This window comes from Notolepis coatsorum, assembly GCF_963971535.1.
Source record: "Notolepis coatsorum genome assembly, chromosome: 3".
In the NCBI taxonomy this organism is placed as follows: Eukaryota; Metazoa; Chordata; class Actinopteri; order Aulopiformes; family Paralepididae; genus Notolepis; species Notolepis coatsorum.
Genome location: NC_140167.1, coordinates 45,721,652 through 45,744,038, shown reverse-complemented (window position 1 = coordinate 45,744,038; position 22,387 = coordinate 45,721,652). Strand labels below are relative to the sequence as shown.

The window sequence follows — 22,387 nt, the reverse complement described above, 5'->3', positions numbered from 1 at the left end:
GTGTGTGTATGTATGTATAATAATATAATGCAGGACCTGTCGCAGAGGTCTTTAATTGGCATGCAACAACACTCAATGTTAGCGGCACACACACCGGAACACCCATGCATGCATTGTCTGTAGGATCTGTATGTATGTATGCATGTATGCATGTATGCATGTATGCATGTATGCATGTATGTATGTATGCATGTATGTATGTATGTATGTATGTATGTATGTATGTATGTATGTATGTATGTATGTATGTATGTATGTTTTAGTATCTCAGCCTACCTTACTAAACACCATTCACATTTCCATTGATATTCCATTGGAAAAGTCCATGAGACTTGCAAGTTGCCAGTGGTGCAGTGGGGTGGCACAGTGGTGCAGCAAGAAGGTCCTGGGTTCAATTCCCCCTTGGGGACCAGGTTGCCGGGTTGCCAGGTACCCAGGTTGAGTTTCTCCCGGGCCTTTCTGGGTGGAATTTGCATGTTCTCCCCGTGCTTGCAAGGGTTTCCCCTCCAGAAAAAGAGATAAACCCAATGGAAAAACATGGTCTGCTCCCAGCTGACCTTGGGGGGAAGGACAACGGGATGGGTCAAACTCAGAGAGCTAATTTTATCAGCGACCCAAGAAAATGCATGTGTGTGTGTGTTCCTATGTGTCGCACCCATCTCGCATGTGTGTGTTCGCAGCATGACAATGTAGCAATGTGTGCTAAAAATAAATACATCTTCGAGTCCAGTTTCATTTAATTAATTTCATAAAATGTTTAAATATTTATTGTTTATTGTACTTTATTGTATTACATCAATGGCAGGGTGAATGGTGTTTAGTAAGGTAGATTCACATACTAAAGCATACTGTACACCTATCTACACAACATAACAAGATGGGGACACTCCGGTAATATCCTTTAAAACGTCCTTTAAAACGTTTCAACCTAGTTCAGCGGTTGTTTATAAAGCCATGCTTTGTAGATCAGATCTGTATGTGTTCTCTACCATATTTGATCTGTACTGATAAATTACAAGTATTAGAGCAGTAAATACCGGGAGCAAGATAGCAGCGAGCCCCGAGACGGGGAAGCATGACAGATAAATTAGGGAGATGAAAAGGCCAAAGCGTGACTTGGCACAGGCAGCTCACTGCTAGCAGTCCACGGAATGAGGAGAAACTTGTGCTAACAATATTGTTCCCTGTCGCACACAACAGAAACATCTGGGCTGTTTGGCCTTGAGCAAACGTAACCCTTTTACACCTACCACTATATAATTCTGCCTAGATCTAGATCTCAGTATTTTGGGCTGTACAATTGTCAAAGAATGTCCTAGGAGTAAGTGCTTTTGCCCTTTTTTCCTTGTTACTTCATCTTTCAATATCTGGCAGTTATTTAACATTACTGTATGATATAAGTGTGGATTAACAGTGAAATATCAAGAATAAAACTGAGTACTGATACTTCACAAAGACATGAGATATGAATATATAAAATATGGGTATATACAGTATATATATATATATATTAGAGTTGCTACTAACAATTATTTAAGCGATCGATTCATCCAACAATAATTTGATTGATTAATCGATACATCTAAACGATTAATTTTCATTCCCCCAAAAAAATTTAACAATGACACATTTTCACTTCAGAGTCAGAGTCAGATATTTTATTTGCCATGTATGGATGAATCCACATTGGAATACAGGAGGTACAGAGCAAACATGTGTGTCTACAACTAATCCAAAACAGGAGCAGAGTAGAAACAGTACAGAAAAAAAAATATGTTAAAACACAGTATAAAAGGACAAATGCTAAAGTTGATATCAACATCCCCTAAAAGTGCATATCATAGTAAAGTGCATAATGCATAGAGGCACAATTTACAGTAAAAGTAAAAATATAATCAAAGTGCATGATGCACAGACACACAAAAACAGCACTTCCACAACCTGACTAATAACACACCAAAACAAAATAGGATAATATACAAATCTAGCCTTTGGAGTTATTCAGGCTGTGCACAGCACTGGGGAAGAAACTCTTAGTAAACAGCGTCTGCCCGAGGGGAAGGGGACAAAGAGGCCTGCGGCTGGGTGACCAGAGGGGTTGTTGATAATGCCAGAGGTACAGGAAAGCAGCCTGGCACCACACATCTCTTCTAGAGCTGGCAGGCTAACACCGATTGTCTTGCGTGCGAGACGCACAATTCTGTTCAGAGATTTCTTCTCCTGGTCTCAGTGGTCTGTAATGTTACCAAACCATATAGTACAGGAGGAAGTAAGAACACACTCAATCACACAGCGATAGAAGTTGTGTAGAATCACTGTTATTTGTGAACTCTTTCAGTTTCCTAAGAAAGAAAAGACATTGCTGTGACTTTTTAACAATGGTTCTGTACTTGTGAAATTGAAATGTACAGTGAAATTGAGCCAACGCATTTAAATATATATATATTTTTAACAATCTTAGTGCTTAGTAGATTCAATTATTTTGTATTTCTGTTAGACTAGACAATTTGGAACATTTAACTGCCACCAATGAAATGTTTTGAAGCATCGATGCAGTAATTGCTTCATAATTCATTTTCAGTCGATGAATTGCGACACCCATATATCTGAGACTATACTTAAGCATTACATCACACGCAGGAGTGGTTTGTGACCAATAAACCATGCCTAGGGGTGGTTGTTAGGCCCGAGGCGCAGCCGAGGGTCGTTAGACCCCCCTAGGCATGGTTTATTGGTCACAAATCACGACTGCACGTGGTGTAAAGCTTTTATACAACTGCCAGATTCATCCAACCTTATTTCTATACAATAAACACACATTAATCGAAGATTTATTGAAAAAACCATCCGCCAGAAAAAGTAGTTCCCACAACTCCATGTGGAAGCAGCTTGAAGTGCATCCAACCAAACTAACACATCCAACTGTGTATTATTGGAATGATTGAGAGAAGTTGCCTCATGTGGAAGCAGCTTGAAGTGCATCCAACCAACTAACACATCCAACTGTGTATTATTGGAATGATTGATTGAAAATTTTATTACCAGATGCAGAATGGGTACAATACAGTACGGCTCAATACACACAATTGTTAAGGGAATGCATAGGAAAAAAACGTTTTCTTCGCCCTATTTTTTTATTTATTTCTTTTAGCCTAAACTTAACCAGTTGGAAACCAGGGGTACAGTAATAAAATTAGCAATCAACCAATCAATCAATTCAATAGACCATGCTCACTTAAAACAGCGCTGCTTCTCTCTCAGTCTGACTCCCCCGCTGTTGCAGACAGGAGTGTGTGTGTGTGTGTGTGCGTGTGTGTGTGTGTGTGTCACAGTGTGTGTGTGCGTGTGTGTGTGTATGTGTGTGTGTGTGTGTGTGTGTGTGTGTGTGTGTGTGGGTATGTGTGTGTGTGTGTTTGTGGGTACGCCAGCGTCGGACAGTGAGAGAGAACGCTGCAGTCAGTAGCAAGAAGGAAGTAGAAATTTAAATCAATCAATTAATCTATCAATCAAACCGCGATTTTTCTTTTGTTCTAGATTGCCTCAAGACCCATCAATTACATCATCCAACATTGTTTAAAGGGCTAACACATTCCCCTTGACAGAATCGCTTCATATTTAGTCGTTTAGTCGCCATTAACATATCCATTTGTAAATATTATTGGCCACCTTCTTGTGATCCGGCGGAGTGATGTGATGTGGGTCGGTTGTGGGCGGGTCCTGGGCCAGCAGCGTGGATTGTTGCCAATAAAGACGTGTAAAATGACTGTTTCAGCCAATCAGAATCGAGAAATTTGCATGCCGTTGTATAAACACACATAACACACAACAATAGTATTTGTATGATCAAGGACTGAAACAGAAGGTTGTAGAGGCTGCTTTTTTCAGCTTAAGACATGTTTAGGTGACCTACTGTATTTAACTTGTTTAAAAGGACGGCAATATGGGACCTTTAATGGTAATCACTGGCACTCCTGAATGTCTGGCTTTAAAGGGTAAAGAGGGGCGAAGGTAATGCCGCATTAAGGACTGGCTCTGAGGGAGTGAACTGATGAGACTGCTGCTGCATGGCAGGTGTAGTGCCGCAGGGAGACAGGTAGGGGCAGGTGTAGTGCTGCAGGGAGACAGGTAGGGGCAGGTAACCTGGGGACCAGAGTGAGGAGCTGTGCCTGTGTCATTGATGTTCATCAAGTTCATCATGTCTTTGATTCAGATTCAAACTTTTCCTCAGTTAGACAATTCAATTAGATTTTATATTGAATGTATTCTTTTCCAGGGGGTGATTGAGGACAGGATTGGCTTCTTCCCAGCAGCCTTTGCTCACCAGGTGCAGGCTGGGGACCAAGTGTTCAGGTGCAACAGGACATTCACCGGCTGTAAGGAGCAAGGCCAGATCACTCTAAAGGAGGGACAGGTACAGTACAGTTCTACTGCTACTATAATAATAATACTAACTACTACTACTACTACTACTACTACTACTACTACTACTACTACTACTACTACTATAATAATATTAAAGGTCCTGTGTCTTATAAATGGCCTTTTCCAGTGTTTAGCATTGTTTTATAGCAATGGGGGTTTATATCAATGGGTCTGTGTCTCTAATTCTCGGATTTCTCTAATTCAGTTGAGACAATCTCCTCCCCCAGTGAACTAAGCTATTCTGATTTGACTCGCTATCCTACGTAGCACTGATCTGCAACAGAGCGAGTGGAAATACCACACTTCCTCAAGCAGGTGGGTGCCGACAGAGAGAGGCAGAGAACGAGCGATTGAGAGAGAGAGAGAGAGAGAGAGAGAGAGAGAGAGAGAGAGAGAGAGAGAGAGAGAGAGAGAGAGAGAGAGAGAGAGAGAGAGGAGAGAGAGGGGGAGAGAGAGATAGAGAGGGAGAGAGAGGGACAGGAGCTTCTCTCTCTCAGGGAAGCACACACGCATTTACACACAACCTCGACGGACGTGCGGGGATGGGGCTTCTCCCTGGGAGCACTCGCATATCACTGTCAAAATATCTTTGACTCCCACGCGCGCGCCCGTATTCCGATCCATGCAATAATATTTACAGGGGTATATATTGTCATTTGAAACAAATTACCAATGCATTGTCCCATGGGATTATGCCCCCACCATGGCGAAATTAATCCCTCCTCTATCTCTATCTCTCTCTGTCTGCCTGTCTGCCTCTGTCTGACTGTGGGTGACTGTCACTCAAAGCGCTTATGGGCGGAGCCCAGCCCAAAACAGCTTGAAATCTTGAAGTGGAAAAATGCTGCTTTAGAGGACTAGATTAGAAATACAAAACAATGATTACATTTTTTTTTTTTTTTACAGATGTGTTCCATAGACTCACAAGAATTGTGTAAAGTTGCCCAAATAGTGAAAGGAATAGCAAGACATGTCCCCTTTAATAATAATTACTACTACTGTTATAATAAAAATAACAACTACTACTACAACAATAATAACAACTACTACTACTATTATAATAACTACTACTATAACAATAATATTAATAACTATATTAATAATAATAATAATAATAATAATAATAATAATAATAATAATAATAATAATAATAATAATAATAATAATAATAATAATAATAATAATAATAATAATAATAATAATAATAATAGTAATTACTACTACTACAACAACTACTATAATAATAATAATAATAATAATAATAATAATAATAATAATAATAATAATAATAATAATAATAATAATAATAATAATAATAATAATAATAATAATAATAATAACTACAACTACTGTTATAATAAAACAAACTACTATTACTTCAACTACTATAATAATTATTATAATAATAATAATTATTATAATTATTATAATAATAATAATAATAATAATTATTATTATTATTATTATTATTATTATTATTATTATTATTATTATTATTATTATTATTATTATTATTATAATAAAAATAACGACTACTAGTACTATTACTATACTACTACTACTACTAATAATAATAATACTATTAATAATAATAACGACTACTAATGCTACTACTGTTATAATAAAAAGTATTACTACTAGTACTATTATAATGCTACTACTACTACTACTACTACTACTACTACTACTACTACTACAATAATAATAATAATAATAACTACTACTACTGTTATTATAATAATAATGACTACTACTACAACTACTATAATAATAATAATAATAATATGAACACTTTAATCGCCGGGAACGCCGTAACTCGTCTTTGCTCGCCATGTTCATTCTGCCGAAGACGCCGTAACTCGTCTTTGATATCAATATTTCAAAAATCTGTGATCGAAATCATATTTCTCCTCCGGGGTCCTGAGATATACTGCTGATCTCCACTCAACTCTCTAACGGTTCAAGAGCGCCATCTGGTGGCCGATCGGCAGATCGGCCAACAGGAAGTGACGCGCCAAACAGGAAGTGCTAATCCATATTTCGTCTGGGCACTCGCAATCGTTAGCCGGACTCCATCTCGACACACTAGATAATCAATCGCTCGCCCTAACTCAATAAACAACGTTATTTGGACGTATATAGTATTATACAACCTGGAAATGGTTCATCTAGATCAACATCCCATAATCGAAAACTGTCTACTCCAAGCTGATCGTCCAACGGCGCAAGGAAGATACGGTAAGATCCAGCGTTATTTTCTAACGTGTTCCATATAAACTGCTCTGATGATCATATGACCCACACTAGGTGAATGATATAACGTTGCCCACGGAATTATAAACGACCCCCCGCCCATCCGGTCATCATCAGATGATACGTAGTAACTTCTAGAAGTACCTCCAGTTGAAATTTTTTATCTGGCACTGATCGCTACCAAACTGTATTTGATCATCAATATAATGCATTTTGGGCTATAAATCAAGTTCTGGAGAAAGCTGCAGAAAACGATAAAAACATACTTATACTTTAGACCATATTTTAGTATGAATATGTGAATGAAAAAGTATAATGTTGCTACACCCTGAACAATGGATATAGGACATTGAATGGGCCATAATAATGTCAATTTAGCAATAGAATTTAAAAAGTTATAGCCCTGCAAAGAAGGGGAACTTCTCCATAGACAAATAGAGCTGGCTAGGGATGGTAAATTATGAATTTAACCATGGCGATCAAAGTGTTAATAGCAACTACAATTACAACTTTAACACTTTAATCGCAGAAAACGCCGGAACTCGTCTTTCCTAGCCATGCTCATTCTGCCGAAGACGCCGTAACTCGTCTTTGATGTCAATATTTCAAAAATCTGTCATCGAAATCATATTTCCTTTCCGGAGCCCTGAGACACACTGCTGATCTCCTCTCAACTCTCTAGCGGTTCAAGAGCGCCATCTGGTGGCCGATCGGCAGATCGCCAACCAGAAATTAAACCTTTGAACCGGTAGTGCTCATCCATATGTGGTCCGGCCACTCGCTATCGTTAGAGAGACTCCGTCTTGATACAGTGAACATCGATCGGTGCAAATAACTCGAAAAAACAACATGATTTGGACGTATATACTATTATACAACCTGGAAATGGATCGGGCATTTCTACATCCCATAATAGAAAAAATTCTGTTCCACGCTCATCTGCCAGCGGCGCGAGGAAGCCACGGTAAGATTCAGCGTTATATTCTAACGTGTTCGATATAAACTGCTATGATGAACATATGACCCACTCTGGATGAATCATCTAACGCTGCCCACGGAATTATAAACGATCCCCCGCCCATCCGGTCATCATCAGATGATACGTAGAAACTTCTAGAAGCACATCCAGTTGAAATTCTCGCACAGATTCCTACCAAACTGTATTTGATCATCAATATAATGCATTTAGGGCTATAAATCACGTTCTGAAGAAAGCTGCAGAAAACGATAAAAACATACTTATACTTTAGACCATATTTTAGTATGAATATGTGAATGAAAAAGTTTAACGTTGCTACACCCTGAACAATACATATAGGACATTGAATGGGCCATAATAATGGCAATTTAGCAATAGAATTTAAAAAGTTATAGCCCTGCAAAGAAGGGGAACTTCTCCATGTTAAATAGGGCTGGCGAGGGATGGTAAATGATGAATTTAACCCCGGCGATTAAAGTGTTAATAACAACAACAACAACAACAACAACAACAACAACAACAACAACAACAACAACAACTACTACTGTTATATTAATAATAACTACAACTACTATAATAATAATAATGTTGATAATAACTAATACTACTACTACTACTATAATAGAGATAACTACTACTAGTACTATAATACTACTACTAATGATAATAATAATAACTACTTGATTTGATTTGATTTGATGTTTTTTATTTTCGTGTCTTACATACAGGTGTATGCCCAGCCCATATGGGCTTACAAGACACATAACAATAAGTATATAATAATATACTTGAACAGTTACTTGACAAATGACATATAGACCAAGATGGCCACAAGAACAAGAAAATACAATAAAACGTAATATAACACAAGCTGTACGCAATGTATATAAACAAAGAAACAAGAGGAATTCAAATACAATTATATAGGATATAGTGTGTTTTGTCTCAAGTGCCATGCTTTCTCCAAAAATCCTGCAAAACTGAAGATGTCCTCCACAAAAAAACAACTCAACATACAACTCTCAGACTGCCAAAACAAATCCGGATTTACAATTTGAATTTTCTCAAATAAAGCCCTCCTCAAAGCGGTGTACAAAGGGCAATAAAAACAAAATTATATTCATCCTCCACCACTCCCAGATCACATAGAACACACTACTACTACTACTACTACTACTACTACTACTACTACTACTACTACTACTACTACTACTACTACTACTACTACTACTACTACTGTTATGATCGACAGTGGCTCAGGAGGTAGAGCAGTCGTCTGGCAATCCAGAGGTTCCCGCTCCTCCTGGGCAGCATGTTGAAGTGTCCTTGAGCAAGACACTTAACCCCTAATTGCTCCTGATGAGCAGGTTGGCTCCTTGCATGGTTGCCTCTGCCATCGGTGTGTGAATGTGTGAGTGGGTCAAATGTGAGGAACAAATTGTAAAGCACTTTGGATAAAAGCGCTATATAAAAAAGCAGCCATCTACCATTTACTACCATCACCACTACTTCTACTACTACTACTACTACTACTACTACTACTACTACTACTACTACAATACAACTATTGCTACCACCACCACTCCCACCACCACCACCACCACTACTACTACTACTACTACTACTACTACTACTACTACTACTACTACTACTACTACTACTACTACTACTACTACTACTACTACAACAACAACAACTACTACTACTACTACTACCATCACCACTACTATTACTTACTATGAGCGACAGTGGCTCAGGAGGTAGAGCAGGCGTCTGGTAATCCAGAGGTTCCCGGTTCGATTCCCGCTCCTCCTGAGCAGCGTGTCGAAGTGTCCTTGACCAAGACACTTAACGTTAGGTTATGACTATAACCAAGTTCTGTTAGTATAGTGACGCTCGGCGTCACTCTCTGCACTGTCCTCGCACACGTGCACGCGCACTGAATAAAGACCACAATGTACCTTTAATCCCAATATTTGTCTGACCACACCCCTATCAGCTTACCCATATAAGCAGGGGTGGGGCCACCCACTCGCCTCCTTCCCAAGCTTTCACCACAAGGCGAGATCAAGGGCTGCAGCGGCGTCGGACGCCGAGCGTCACTATACTAACAGAACTTGGTTATAGTCATAACCTAACGTTCTGTATCGTATAGCTCTCGCTCGGCGTCACTCTCTGCACAAGGGAGGCCGAGCGAGAGCCATCGGCCGACAAATACACCCCGCTGAAAGCCCCCCACAACCATCAGAACAGGGAGGGCCGAGCCCCCCCGACCCACCCTAATGGAGGGCACCCCCCCTATTGGGGGCTTCACGGGAGGGCGACGGACCCGACCGTGCGAAGAGGCACTCAAGCAACTCAACGCACAGGGTGAGCAGACCGTGGCTTGACCCCACGACTACACACACGCACAACCCGCATGCCACCCGGGAACGGAGGGAACAACCTTGTTACTGCCCCCAGAATCACGGGGTCAAGGGCAAACCCAACCCCGTGGCAAGGCCGTAGCAGCGGAGCGCGAAGGAAGACCCAGACCCACCAAAGGGACTGGACCCCCTGGAACGGGGGCCCGGAGAAGTCCATGATGCCAGCATCAAGACCCCACCAGGTGGGCACTTAGTGACCCCGCCCCCCACATCGCCAGCGTATTCGGACAAAGGCCCCTCAGCCGAGCAGGCCCTGTCCCCCCAATAGTACACCGCCTGGCACACTGACCCTGCAGAACAGGCAGTCAGCATGGCCGTAAGCACACAAAAAAGGTTAACCAACGGAAGCAGGCAGCGCACCGGGGAAAAACAAGGCAACAGGCTGTTAACCCAAGCCTGGAGACTGCGGACGAGACAGGCGCCAGAGGGGACAGCTGAACACAGCCGCCCCGGCGGAAGGGGCGAAAGGTGGCGTTGTTGCATGACCAAGCCTCCATTTAAAAAGCCCCCACCCAGAGGGTTGAGGCAGAGAAGGCTGACACGATTGGCAGACGTGCAGGGGCACCCTCAACCGGTGAACCCGGGAGTTGACACTGCTCCAACACACCAGGGAATCAACCACCTTGGTGTTACCCAATGCGGTGGTTGTTCCTATAACCCCTCAAGAAAAAAACTCCAAAACACACCTGCGGGTATACACCGGCTATACCGCAGTACAAGTGTTTCAGTTTTCAAAAAAGGGTTAACCCAGGCCTACGGGTCGACGAAACATGACTTCGGACCGGGCCCGGCGATACGGGAAGCACAGGGTCACCAGAGGAGGTCAAAGACCACCCCAACAGGCCCCTCTTCGCCATGCGTGAGAGAGGAGCGAAAAAGAATGGAGAACCAGCCCCAAGCACACCGTACTTGGTATTCCCAGGCGGTCTCCCAACCAAGTACTAACCAGGACCAACCTGTGTAGCGGCCGAGATCTGACGAGATCGAGCGTGTACAGGTTGGCATGGCCGTAAGCCATTACGACAGTGCTGAGTAAAAAATTTACCCAACCAGGGTCTCCATAGCGCTTAACCCTGTGACACCCGGACCGACCTGGCATTTTTCCCCCTGAAAAAAGCCCAAGTCCCTCAGGGTACCAGAACAGCAGATCTGCATCCCCGGCGGACAACGGGTTCAACTGATCCGGACCAGCATGACCAGAACCAGTCCCGTGCCCTAACCACGCCGACATGCCTACTCCAGGAGAAGGGGCAGATATGCGTGTTGATCTTAAACATGAAAAGAAGGCGCCACCCAGACGTTCGGGCGAGCCGCGCCCGGTGGCCCACCCCCAGGGCGTGAGACCCCTCTACATATGTTCAGATCCATTCCGTCATCATCCCCCAGATATGAACGAGAATCCGTCGATAACCAAACCAGGTCGTCGGATTTGGTCGTCGGAAGAGGAAAAACCTCCATCCCAGTTGCTTTATAAAAACGCTGTTTTAACCTCAAGCAACCAAGGCGTGCCAGTCAGTCGCCTGTTTACAGAACACCCCGAGCTAGCACTATACGTGCGTCGGGACACACCCACATCAATGAACAGGCTATTTAGACCTGTCATTGAATCCCCAAGGCGCTCAGGGGAACGACAAGAGGGGTGTGATACTTCCTAATTCCAACTATTTTTAGTAGAAAAGAAGGAAGCACCAACAGTATGTATCCCAGTCTACACAGCCGGGGGTAAATTTTTTTCACATTTTTACATCCCACCACCCTCCCATAGGAAGGAGACGGGAATCCCCAGAGAGACTTCCCACGCGAGCTGTACAGATTGAAAAGAATATATTGCACCTTGAGCCATGTAAAAAATTGGTTTTAGGGCTCTCCGGGGAGGAGGCACTGAACCCATACACACTCAATAATCGAATTGAATCGAATACATACACAATAGAGTAGGACTCCTTCTAGAGGGTCCACTCACCTTGACAATCTGAGGAGGAGGCTCTGTACTCTGAAGGAGGCTCCCTCCTCATGGAAGGAGTCCCAACTCACAGAAGGCCCGAATAGGAGCTTGGTGAGGAGGAGCCCTGACCACCCCCCGAAACAGATCCATCACATGGACCTGAACAGCACACGAAAGTCCTACCAACAGAGACGCGCACAGTGACGTACTCTATGGCGGGGGAATTTCTGCGGTGCACACGCCCAATATTCCAGGCCGATGATGTTTCTCAACACAACAAACCAGATCATTTTCACATCTGTAACAACAACCCGATTTGCATGGAGAAGCTAAATACCAGTGACAAGACAATTCACACATAACTCGCGTCGTATCCTAAATGTAGTGCAGCAACACTCGTTCTGGAAAACATCGTTATTTACAAAACATTTAGAAGGGAAAGCCAGAAGAAGTGTACAAGGTCTGGCCAAACCTTGCCTACCCGGAGCGTAGATCAACGAAGTGCAGTCTCAAGGCACCGTAGTAAACACAGCCGTTCTGTGTTGCCGACCCGGCCAGCGTCGCCGCTCCAACCCGTCGCTACGGTCCCCTTTGTTGACGCAGTCCTTGCCGTCCTGGCTCAGGGCAGGGTCGACGAACATCCTCTGTCAAAGATGACGTCGTAGTCAAGAGTGTTTAAAACATGTTATAATCAAAGCACGTTCAACAGAGTAGCATTAAGCTAACAGCCGCTCCAACCGTCGGTCGCTACCGCCCCTGCCCGCGAGACGCCGAGCGAACGGCGCACGCGACCAGAGGGGAGCTTCGAATCCCCCCCCCGCCTCTCCCCGTGAGGGAGAGGGGAGTTGGTAACCGCGGCGGCGCGCGAGGGGCCGGAGCCACCCCGCGCTGGGCCTCGGCCGATAGCAGCAAGCTAACGTTTCCTAGCCTAGCCAGGTAGGCCACCTAGTGATCACAGCAGGCTAGCGCCGCAGCTAACAGCTGACTGGCTAACAGTAGGCCACCACTAGCACGTAAGCTAAGCAGCGACAGCAGCAAGCTAACGTTTCCTAGCCTAGCCAGGTAGGCCACCTAGTGATTACAGCAGGCTAGCGCCGCAGCTAACAGCTGACTGGCTAACAGTAGGCCACCACTAGCACGTAAGCTAAGCAGCTATCACCTGAACTTGTACACAATGATATAACACTCACCCAGACAGGCCGCCGTTCTGAAACCCTCCTCACTTTTTAAGAGAAAAGAGAAACAAGATGTCAACACAGTTTTACAACGGTGATTTTACCAACACCCGACGGAGCCAGCACAATACCCAACTGGCCTGTGTAGCTGACTTTGAACACAGATCTTCCGCTAATGAACATCTATGCCTCATTTCCCCCCGCCCGATGTTGCCGGTGGAGTCAGACGGCCGCCGCGTCGTCGAGGTTCCTCCGCCGTGGCCGCCGCTGCTACCACCGCCACTGCTGGACCTTCGGCAAAGAAGGCCAGGAGGAGAGAGGGCGCCTCCGCCACTGCAGCCGGCCCATCTACGCCCGGAGGTGACGGTAGGGATCGTCGAGACCAGCCGCCAATCGTTTACCGTCCCTCCGGGGCTCCACGGGGTGGGAAGCCCCGAGCGGCTCGTGGCAGGCGTCGCTAAACTTCATGATGACTTTTTCCCTCTGTGGTCCCCCCCCCTGTTCCCTTCCCGGCCCCTCTATGATTTTTGTTAAAAAATAAAGAGTCCCTCCTAAAGGGGGACTGTATTTTTTGTTAACAAACTGTGTGTTTATTCACCAAACATATGATGGGGATGCAACGTGTGAATCTTTCGCTAGTATGGGTTGATAGGAGGGCTAGACGTTACTTTCATGTTAGAGCTTAAGCAAGGCCTGCAGCCTACACTCGGTTGAAAAAGGTTTTTTTCTGCCTCGACCTGAATCTCCACATAAAGGTAGAGGTTAGTTGTGTGCTCTGTTGCTTAAACAGTGATATTGAGCTGCAACACTATTGTGTTGGTTTGCAGTAATGCTCGTATGAAAACGTACCGCGGCTCAGCCGCTCTCTCTCTCTATCAGTTTTTTTCTGTGTTTTGCAACATAGATACGGGTGTCGGGTTCACACATACACAACTTGGCCTTGCTATAAACCCTGTTCACAGATGTGTCTGTGGCTAGCGGGCATTGAATTAGCTTGCGCTATTCATTGGCATTGCTACTGAAGGTATCATATGGCTGTTGTTGTTGTCACATGCGAGGGTTGGGCTTGCGAGGGGGTACCGGATAAACCCCTCCTTCCCTCTTCTGATTGGTCAGGGGGTTCTGGGACTCTCTTTTCATTCGGTCAGGGTCAAGCTGTTAGGCAGCTTGGCACGGGGGGGGGGGTTCCCAGGCTCCGCACCTATCACAGGCGATTGAGTCTTGGGTTTCCCCCCGTCATAGCAAACATCACTAGGCACGTTTCTATTGGACGACGGCTTCCGTGAGTTTAGACCCGTATGTAGGGTCTGTTGTTGTCAAGTTGTCGGGGCAGAGCGTAGGAACTTACTGTTCTACTACGCTCGATATACGTGTAACTTGAGTCGGTTGGTCACATGACTCAATGTTACTGTGACTTTTCAATCTATGGCTCACTCGCTGAGGAGTTCCGTCTCTCCTCTGTGGTGAGGGTGGCGGGATGTAAAAATGTAAACAATTCAGTGTTTCTTTCTTTTTTAATAAAAAAGAGTGGAGAATATGAAGCACGACAACCTTCTTATCGTTCTCCCAGGCGCCTTGAGGGATCGATGTGGGGTCTGGTTAGACTGTCCATTGATATGTTTTGGGTCCCGACGCATACTTAGTGCTGTCTCGGGGTGTTTCTGTTAAGAATCATGCAGGAGGCTAGTACGCCTTGGTTGCTTGTTATTAAAACAGCGTTTTTATAGGGCAACTGGGATGGGGGATTTTTTCCTCTTCCGAGAGCCTGTTACTGGGTCTCGACGGATTCTCGTTCATATCTGGGGGATGTTAACGGAATAGATCAGAACATACGTAGAGGGGTCTCACGCCCTTGGGGTGGGCCACTGAGCGCGGTATAAATATTACTGTCTGGGTGGCGCCCTCTTTTCATGTTTTAGATCAACATGCATTCCTTCCCCCTCTCCTGGAGTGGGCATGTCGGCGTGGTTAGGGCACGGGACTGGTTCTGGTCACGCTGGTCCAGGTCAGTTAACCCGTTGTCCACCGGGGATGCAGATCTGCTGTTCTGGTACCCTGAGGGACTTGTGCTTTTTTTCAGGGGGAAAAATGCCGGGTCGGCCCGGGTGTCACAAGGTTAGGCGTTATGGAGACCCTTTGTTGGGTACACGTTGTACCTGGCACTATTATAAGGGGCTGGTTCTCCTTTCTTTCGCTCCTCTCTCACGCATGGCGAAGAGGGGGCTGTTGGGGTGGTCTTCTGGACCTCCTCTGGTAACCCTGTGTGCTTCCCAAGCCGCCGGGCCCGGTCCGACGTAATGTTTCGTTGAAACCGTAAACCTGGGATAACCCTTTTTTCTTGAGGGGTTATAGGAACAACCACCGTATGCGGTACCAAGAGGGTGGTTGATTCCCTGGTGTGTTGGAGCAGAGTCAACTCCCAGGTTACACGGTTGAGTGTGCCCCTGCACGTTCATGACGTCTGCCAATCGTGTCAGCCTTCTTTGCCTCGACCCCTCTGGGTGTTTTTTTTTTGATGGAGGCTTTGTCATGGTGCTCAACAACGCCAGCATACGCCCCTTCCGCCGGGGGGGCTGTTTTCAGTTGACCCCTTTGGCGCCTGTCTCGTCCGCAGTGCTCCAGGCTCAGGTCTACAGCCTGCTGCCTGGTTTCCCCGGTGCGCTGCCTGCTTCCATTGGTTAACCTTTTTTGAGTGCTTTACGGCCATGCTGACTGCCTGTGTTGCAGCATCAGTGTGCCAGGCGGTGTACTATTGGGGGGAAAGGGCCCGCTCTTGGAGGGGCCCTATCCGAATATGCTGGCGATGTGGGGGGCGGTGTCACTAAGTGACTGCCTGGTGGGGTCTTGATGCCTGGCGTCATTGACCTCTCCGGGCCCCCCTTCTTCCAGGGGATCAAGTCCCTTCGGGGTCTTCCTTCGCGCTCCGCTGCTACGGCCTTGCCACGGGGTTGAGTTTGCTCTTGACTCCGTGATTTTGGGGGCGGTAACGATGGTTGTTCCTTCCGTTCGTTCCCTGGTGGCATGCGGGTTGTGCGTGTGCGTAGTCGTGGGGTCAAGCCACGATCTGCTCACCCTGTGCGTTGAGTTGCTTGAGTTCCTCTTCGCACGGTCGGATCCGTCTCCCTCCCGTCCTCCAATAGGGAGGGTATCCTCCATTAGGGAGGGTCGGGGGGCTCGGTCCTCCCCGGTCTGATGGTTGTGGGGGGCCTCAGTGGGGTACATTTGTCGAGCTTCAGGCTCCCGCTCAGCTCCTGTAGTGCAGATGACGCTGAGCGGCAGCCAGTATGAAATAGAACGTAAGGTTATGTATATAACCAAGTTCTATGAATACTGGTGACGCTCAGCGTCAGGACGCCACTGCGGCCCTTGATCTCGCCTTGTGGTGAAAGTTTGGGAAGGAGGCGAGTAGGTGACCACACACCTGCTTATGAAGGTAAGCAGATAGGGGTGTGGCCAGACGAATGTTGGGATGTAAAGGTACATTGTGGAATTTTTTATTCAGTGCTCGTGCATGAAGTGAAGTGCGTGCAGATGACGCTGAGCGTCACCAGTATTCATAGAACTTGGTTATATACATAACCTTACGTTATCATGCCATCACCATTTTGCCATAATGACTTAATCTTGAACAGGCTCCCCCTTTTTTACTCACAATGCCTCCCAGGGCATTTTAGAATGCGGAGGACAGTTGAGGCAAACAGAAACAACCCCCAGTGGAGATTGAACCGCCGAACGAACACCCCCATCACTCTCTCTGTCCCACAGCATGAGCCAAACATCCGTTAGCCAGTCACAGAGCGTAAACAGCAACTCCACCGGAGGCCAGTCACACAGCAGTAAACACCATCCACCCTACGGGGCAGAACAAAGAACATAGAATACACAAAGACGTGGTTAGGAAACCCAGAAATACAGCCAAACTTCACCATTGATCATCAATCAATCAATCAATCAATCAAATGTATTTATATAGCACGTTTAAACATGACGCTTGTCAACCAAAGTGCTTCACATAGCTAATCTAAGAACAAAGAAAAGTATAAAATAAACAGAAAAAAAAACAATCAACGGATAGACAAAGGAAAAACAGAACAACACGTCAACAAGTAAGGCAAGAGTCAAAGTGAGTCAGGGAAGGCCAGGCGATATAGGTGGGTTTTGAGTTTTGATTTAAAAGACTCGATAGAGGGGGCAGATTTAATGGACATGGGGATGCTGTTCCAGAGGTCAGGGGCTGCGACCGCAAAAGCACGTCCCCCCCTAGACTTGAAGTTAGACCTACGGGTGGTTAAGAGACCCTTATCAGCCGATCTGAGGGCCCTGGCGTTGGTATAGGGGGTGAGGAGGTCTGCTAGGTAAGCAGGGGCCTTACCATTTAGGGCTTTGTAAACCAATAAAAGGACCTTGAAGTCTATTCTAAAGCGCACCAGGAGCCAGTGGAGGGAGGCAAGTACAGGGGTGATGTGAGCTCTCTTCCGGGTACCTGTGAGCAGTCTAGCGGCAGCGTTTTGGGGGAGTTGTAGACGGGCTATGGTGGATTTATTTAGCCCCAGGTACAGGGAGTTACAGTAGTCTAAGCGTGACGATATGAAGGCGTGAATTACTCTTTCCAGGTCTGAGGGGGAGAGAATGGCCTTGATCCTGGCTATGGACCGGAGCTGGAAAAAGCACCCCTTCACCACCGAGTTTACCTGCCTATTGAAGGAAAACTCTGGGTCAAAGAGCACGCCCAGGTTTTTAACAAAGGGCTTGACTAGGGGAGACAGGTTACCCAGGCTGCTGGCAATGACACTGGTTTGGTTCGGAGGGCCGAAAAGGAGGATTTCACACTTTTACTGATTGAGCTGTAGAAAATGGCAGGAATGAAGACTGTCGAGATTGTTTATATTGTTGGGCTTCATGGGGAGATAGACCTGAGTGTCGTCGGCATAAAAATGGAAAGAGATGTTGTGTTTTTTAATTATCAGACCAAGGGGCAGCATGTATAGGGAGAATAGGATAGGGCCAAGGATGGAGCCTTGTGGAACCCCGCAAGAGAGAGAGGCAGAGGGGGAGGAGCAGTTTCCGATATTAACGGAGAAGCTTCTATCACTGAGGTAGGAGGTGAACCATGATAGGGCTGTGCCACTTACACCAACTGCCTGGTGAAGACGGTCAATGAGAATAGCATGGTCTATTGTATAATACTATTCAATGTTCATAAAAAGAAAAATCCATAAAAGTGACAATTCCCAATTGTTCCACCCTGTTTCCTCAGATATGTGTGAGCAGTGAGGATGAGGAGGAGTGCAGCGGCTTCATCAAAGTGTCCAGCGGAAAGAGGAGAGGATATGTGCCCTGTGATGTCCTGGAAAACATCTGACAGAAACACTGAGAGGGAGAGGGAGAGGGAGAGAGAGAGAGAGAGAGAGAGAGAGAGAGAGAGAGAGAGAGAGAGAGAGAGAGAGAGAGAGAGAGAGAGAGAGAGAGAGAGAGAGAGAGAGAGAGAGAGAGAGAGAGACATGAGAACTGTGTGAGGACTGTGACAGGATCAGGCTCCAGGGAGAGCCTTCAAAATGGCCACCTTCTGAGACCACAGAGCGAATCCGACCTCTGTGACCTCTGAACAACAAAGAGTGATGCTGCTGCTGTCGGCATGGACATATGATCTCAGCACACACCAGAGCCTGTGGCTAAAGACACCGTCCCCAGTCCCTCTGAGCCCGAAGGGAGACGTGCTGGAGATGAAGGACCATGTGTTCTTTGAAGAGGAAGATTGAAGGACAGAGGGTTGTTGTATCACTCAATTTGGGTTTGATTTAGGTAGTTTTTGTTTGTTTGGTTGTGTTTTTTTTTGTTTTAATTGTTTGTTGCTTCTGTTTCATTTCGTTATGAACGGTAATGGTTTGTTTTCAGGCGTGGAGTTTCCAGGCAGAATCTTAAGACATGAATATATCTGAGCATAAGAGAAAAGCTACGTTTGTTTACAATGATTGTTTTTCAAAGATCTTTAAAGCATAGTGACATTCTGCCAACAGGTACTGTAGTCTGGCTTTAACATTAATGCTTCAACATTAATGCTTTAATATTATGTTCCAAGCAACAGTTTAGCTTTTACTGTTAACCGATATCACAGTAGTTGCTAGTAGATGATTCTGCTCTGAAATGTATGGTAAATTCCCTGATACTGTAACCTCCGACAGCTGATATAAGAAACAGATTCTAACAAAGCAGCATACTGTATTTATCAAAAGCATATAATCAGTTATTTTGCCTTTATTGCCTACAGCCTTTTTATTAATGAATAGCCTGTAGCTCACAATTACATTACTGTCCAGTGACGGCACCTTATTATCAACCCCACACAGTTGAATGTAGGATTCCATATCACTGCTGTAAGGTGGAAACCTTGCATATCCAATTTTGGTGACATTTTCTTTTCTCTGAAAAGTCAACCTTTTTGGAGATACCGTTTTTTTTTTTGCCCTACAACAGTGATGTCATCTGCAATCCCCTTCTTATTCTTCCCTTGTCCTGTGATGGTGGTGTGTCTGTTACTTAGTGCCTGCCGTCCGCAAGGCTTTATGTAATGACGCTGAGGTAACAATAATATACATTTTAACATTCAAAACCTGCTCAACTCAGGTACTGTATATCGCTAAGTCTATGGATACAAAATCCGACGTGCATGAGGAGGTATTGGAACAGTTCGTCTGGGCTGTAAACGTATACAAATCAAAAAAATACAGTAACCGTTGGAATTCTAAGCTTGATTTGATATGGGATGTGATCAAGAAAGTGAGAATAAATCTCAAACTTTATTGTAGGATTTGTATTGATCATTTTTTTTTGTCATTGTGGGATGTCAAAGTTGTACCACTGTGAAGGACGAGTGAATGGGATATAGAGAAGAGCTTGCAGCAGTTTTGTTGACGGAACAGACAGGCAGCCTTCACTATGTACACTTGTTCTCTAAACTAAGTGATTAGAACATGTGTCATCATAAGGCCCAGTATGATATTATCTCTTTGACATCAAATGTGACATCACCCTTTACATTGTTTACCCTTCTTCCTCAGCACTGATTTTTTTTAAGGATTTCTTGTTCTGATCCTATAGTTAAATGACTTCATGGCAAGTAGTAAAATACAGTAATTCCCTCAGAGGTCATCCTGCACTGAAACTTTATGGAATGTCAAAGACCACTGTATTGTACATATTGTATGCACAAGATTAAAATCTCTTTATAATCAGCAGTGTCTGATGAAGATGTTTTCTGGGATACTCAAACATGATTTTTTTGCCTGCATGGGACTCAAATCAACTGAATGAGTCTCACTCTGTGACCCAGGCTTGTTCAAATGTACCAGCCCTGTTTGACATGTGGGAACCCACCGGACGTAGGCCTGTGACCCACTTTGGGTCCGGGAAACTACTTTCAGCTACATCTTGCTCTCAGTGTGTGCTCCAGAGGGAGCCCCGAGACAAGAGGCAGCACAGGAGATTCTTTCATTCTGATATTCAAAATGAAAATTATTTCCATCACGGTTTTACTATCGTGTTGCTCTCTTTTCAGATTTCAGATTTCCTGCACTTTTGTACATAAAAACAAAACAATGTTTAGCTTAAAAACACCAGTGCAAAGGTCAATAAATAGTCACTAGATATTTGTTATCCAACTCTTTGTTATCAAGCAGAGAACAAAGACTTTCAACAATTTTATCAACTAGCTTTCTTTTTTAGTCTGGTTGTATCACTTACGGCATAGGGTTTGTGATCACAACTATAGCATTTCTTTATTGTAATTTGTATACACTCTTAAACTTTGATTAAACAGCTGTTATATAACCTTTTTCCTCCTAATTCCGTCTGCCTGCACCGTTGAGAAAGTGTAGAAGTGATTCCCAAAGCTTTAAAGTATTGAATCACAACGCAGAGTACTAACCAACCCGGTTCTGAATAGAGCAGAACAGGACAGCTTGGGAATCCACTTCATTTTGGTACCGGACCCTAGAATTAGAAGCGCTCGTTTTGAACCACAACAGAAGACATTTTTTTCTTTATTCACTCCGATCAACGAGGACAACAACAGATCGATCGTCTTCAAGTGACTGGAGAAGTTACCAAGAGGTGAGTGTGGTGATGTGTACGAATGCTCAATTCGAACCATGGAGGGGGTTGCTAAGTAATTAACCTCATGTAAACATGAAGTGATAAATAATTGAATTGAATGTTCTGACTAGGAAGGGCAGTTCTATATGAATGGGGTGCGTGGTATGTTCTACAGTAGAGCTAAAGCACAGTGAATATGGGGAAGTGAACAGAGCTATGTTGCTATTCAGAACATTCAAGTCAGTTATGGTGGAGGGCGACACCGCCGGACTGGTTCGCGAGACATGTTATAGGGCGTCGTATCGCGACAGGCTAAGGTTCTCCAGGCCAGGGAACCACAATAGTCCTGTGTGCGGGCGATAGGTGCGCTGCCCGAGAGATTACCGGATCCCTAGAAGGTGATGCTTGGGTCAGGAGGCGCGATTATTAAGGAATGATTTGTATGTTCTGACTGGTAAGCGCAGCTCTATAAATGGGGTGCGTTGTATGTTCTACAGTAGGGCTTAAGCACGGGGAATATGGGGAGAGAAAACGGAGCGCTGTTACCATTCAGAACATACAAATTGAGCGGGTGAGTATAGTGGAACCTTCGGAACCAGGGGGTGGCGTGCGGAGTTACAGGCCTATACGTGGCCATTTGATAGAAGCGGGTCTGGATTCGTGCTCAAAGTTAAACCATGGTACGTGTGCGGCAGACCAAAGGGTCTAGTTTAACTTTGTGCACAGCAGGCGTGTTAATTAGACTGCGTTAGGCTGTAACAAAAAATAGTACTTAATGAAAAGTCGATTAAAAAGCTATAGGAAACGATATGGTAAGCTTAAACATGCAGTATGGAAGTGTGTGCGATTTCGTTTAGTCTGGTGTTTACTAGTCGCGCTGCTGTGCGGCGTTCGAGAGACGGTAATGTGCGTAAATGCTGATTTTGTATTTTTTATTTGTGTTAGGAAGCGTGTATGAATGTATGGTTGGCGAATGGCTATGGTTAGTTGGCGAATGGCTATGGTTAGGAGTGATTGGTGGTTAGGGAGGGGATTAGGCACCCCGAACCTCTAGCCTTCAACAGGCGGCAGTGGGCTCGCAAGAGTCTGGGCGCAC

The 22,387-nt window shown here is 44.9% G+C and overlaps 1 protein-coding gene across 1 annotated transcript in view; it reads left to right on the top strand.

The window, feature by feature from the left end:
* Positions 1-18,584, top strand: part of stac (SH3 and cysteine rich domain) — a 148,747-nt gene extending 130,163 nt beyond the window's left edge. The window contains exons 10-11 of the mRNA XM_084310067.1: positions 4,274-4,411; positions 18,458-18,584. Of these exons, the coding sequence (XP_084166193.1) occupies positions 4,274-4,411; positions 18,458-18,562 (243 nt within the window). The 3' untranslated portion in view covers positions 18,563-18,584. The remainder of the gene's footprint in view (positions 1-4,273; positions 4,412-18,457) is intronic.
* Positions 18,585-22,387: the final 3,803 nt, after the last annotated feature.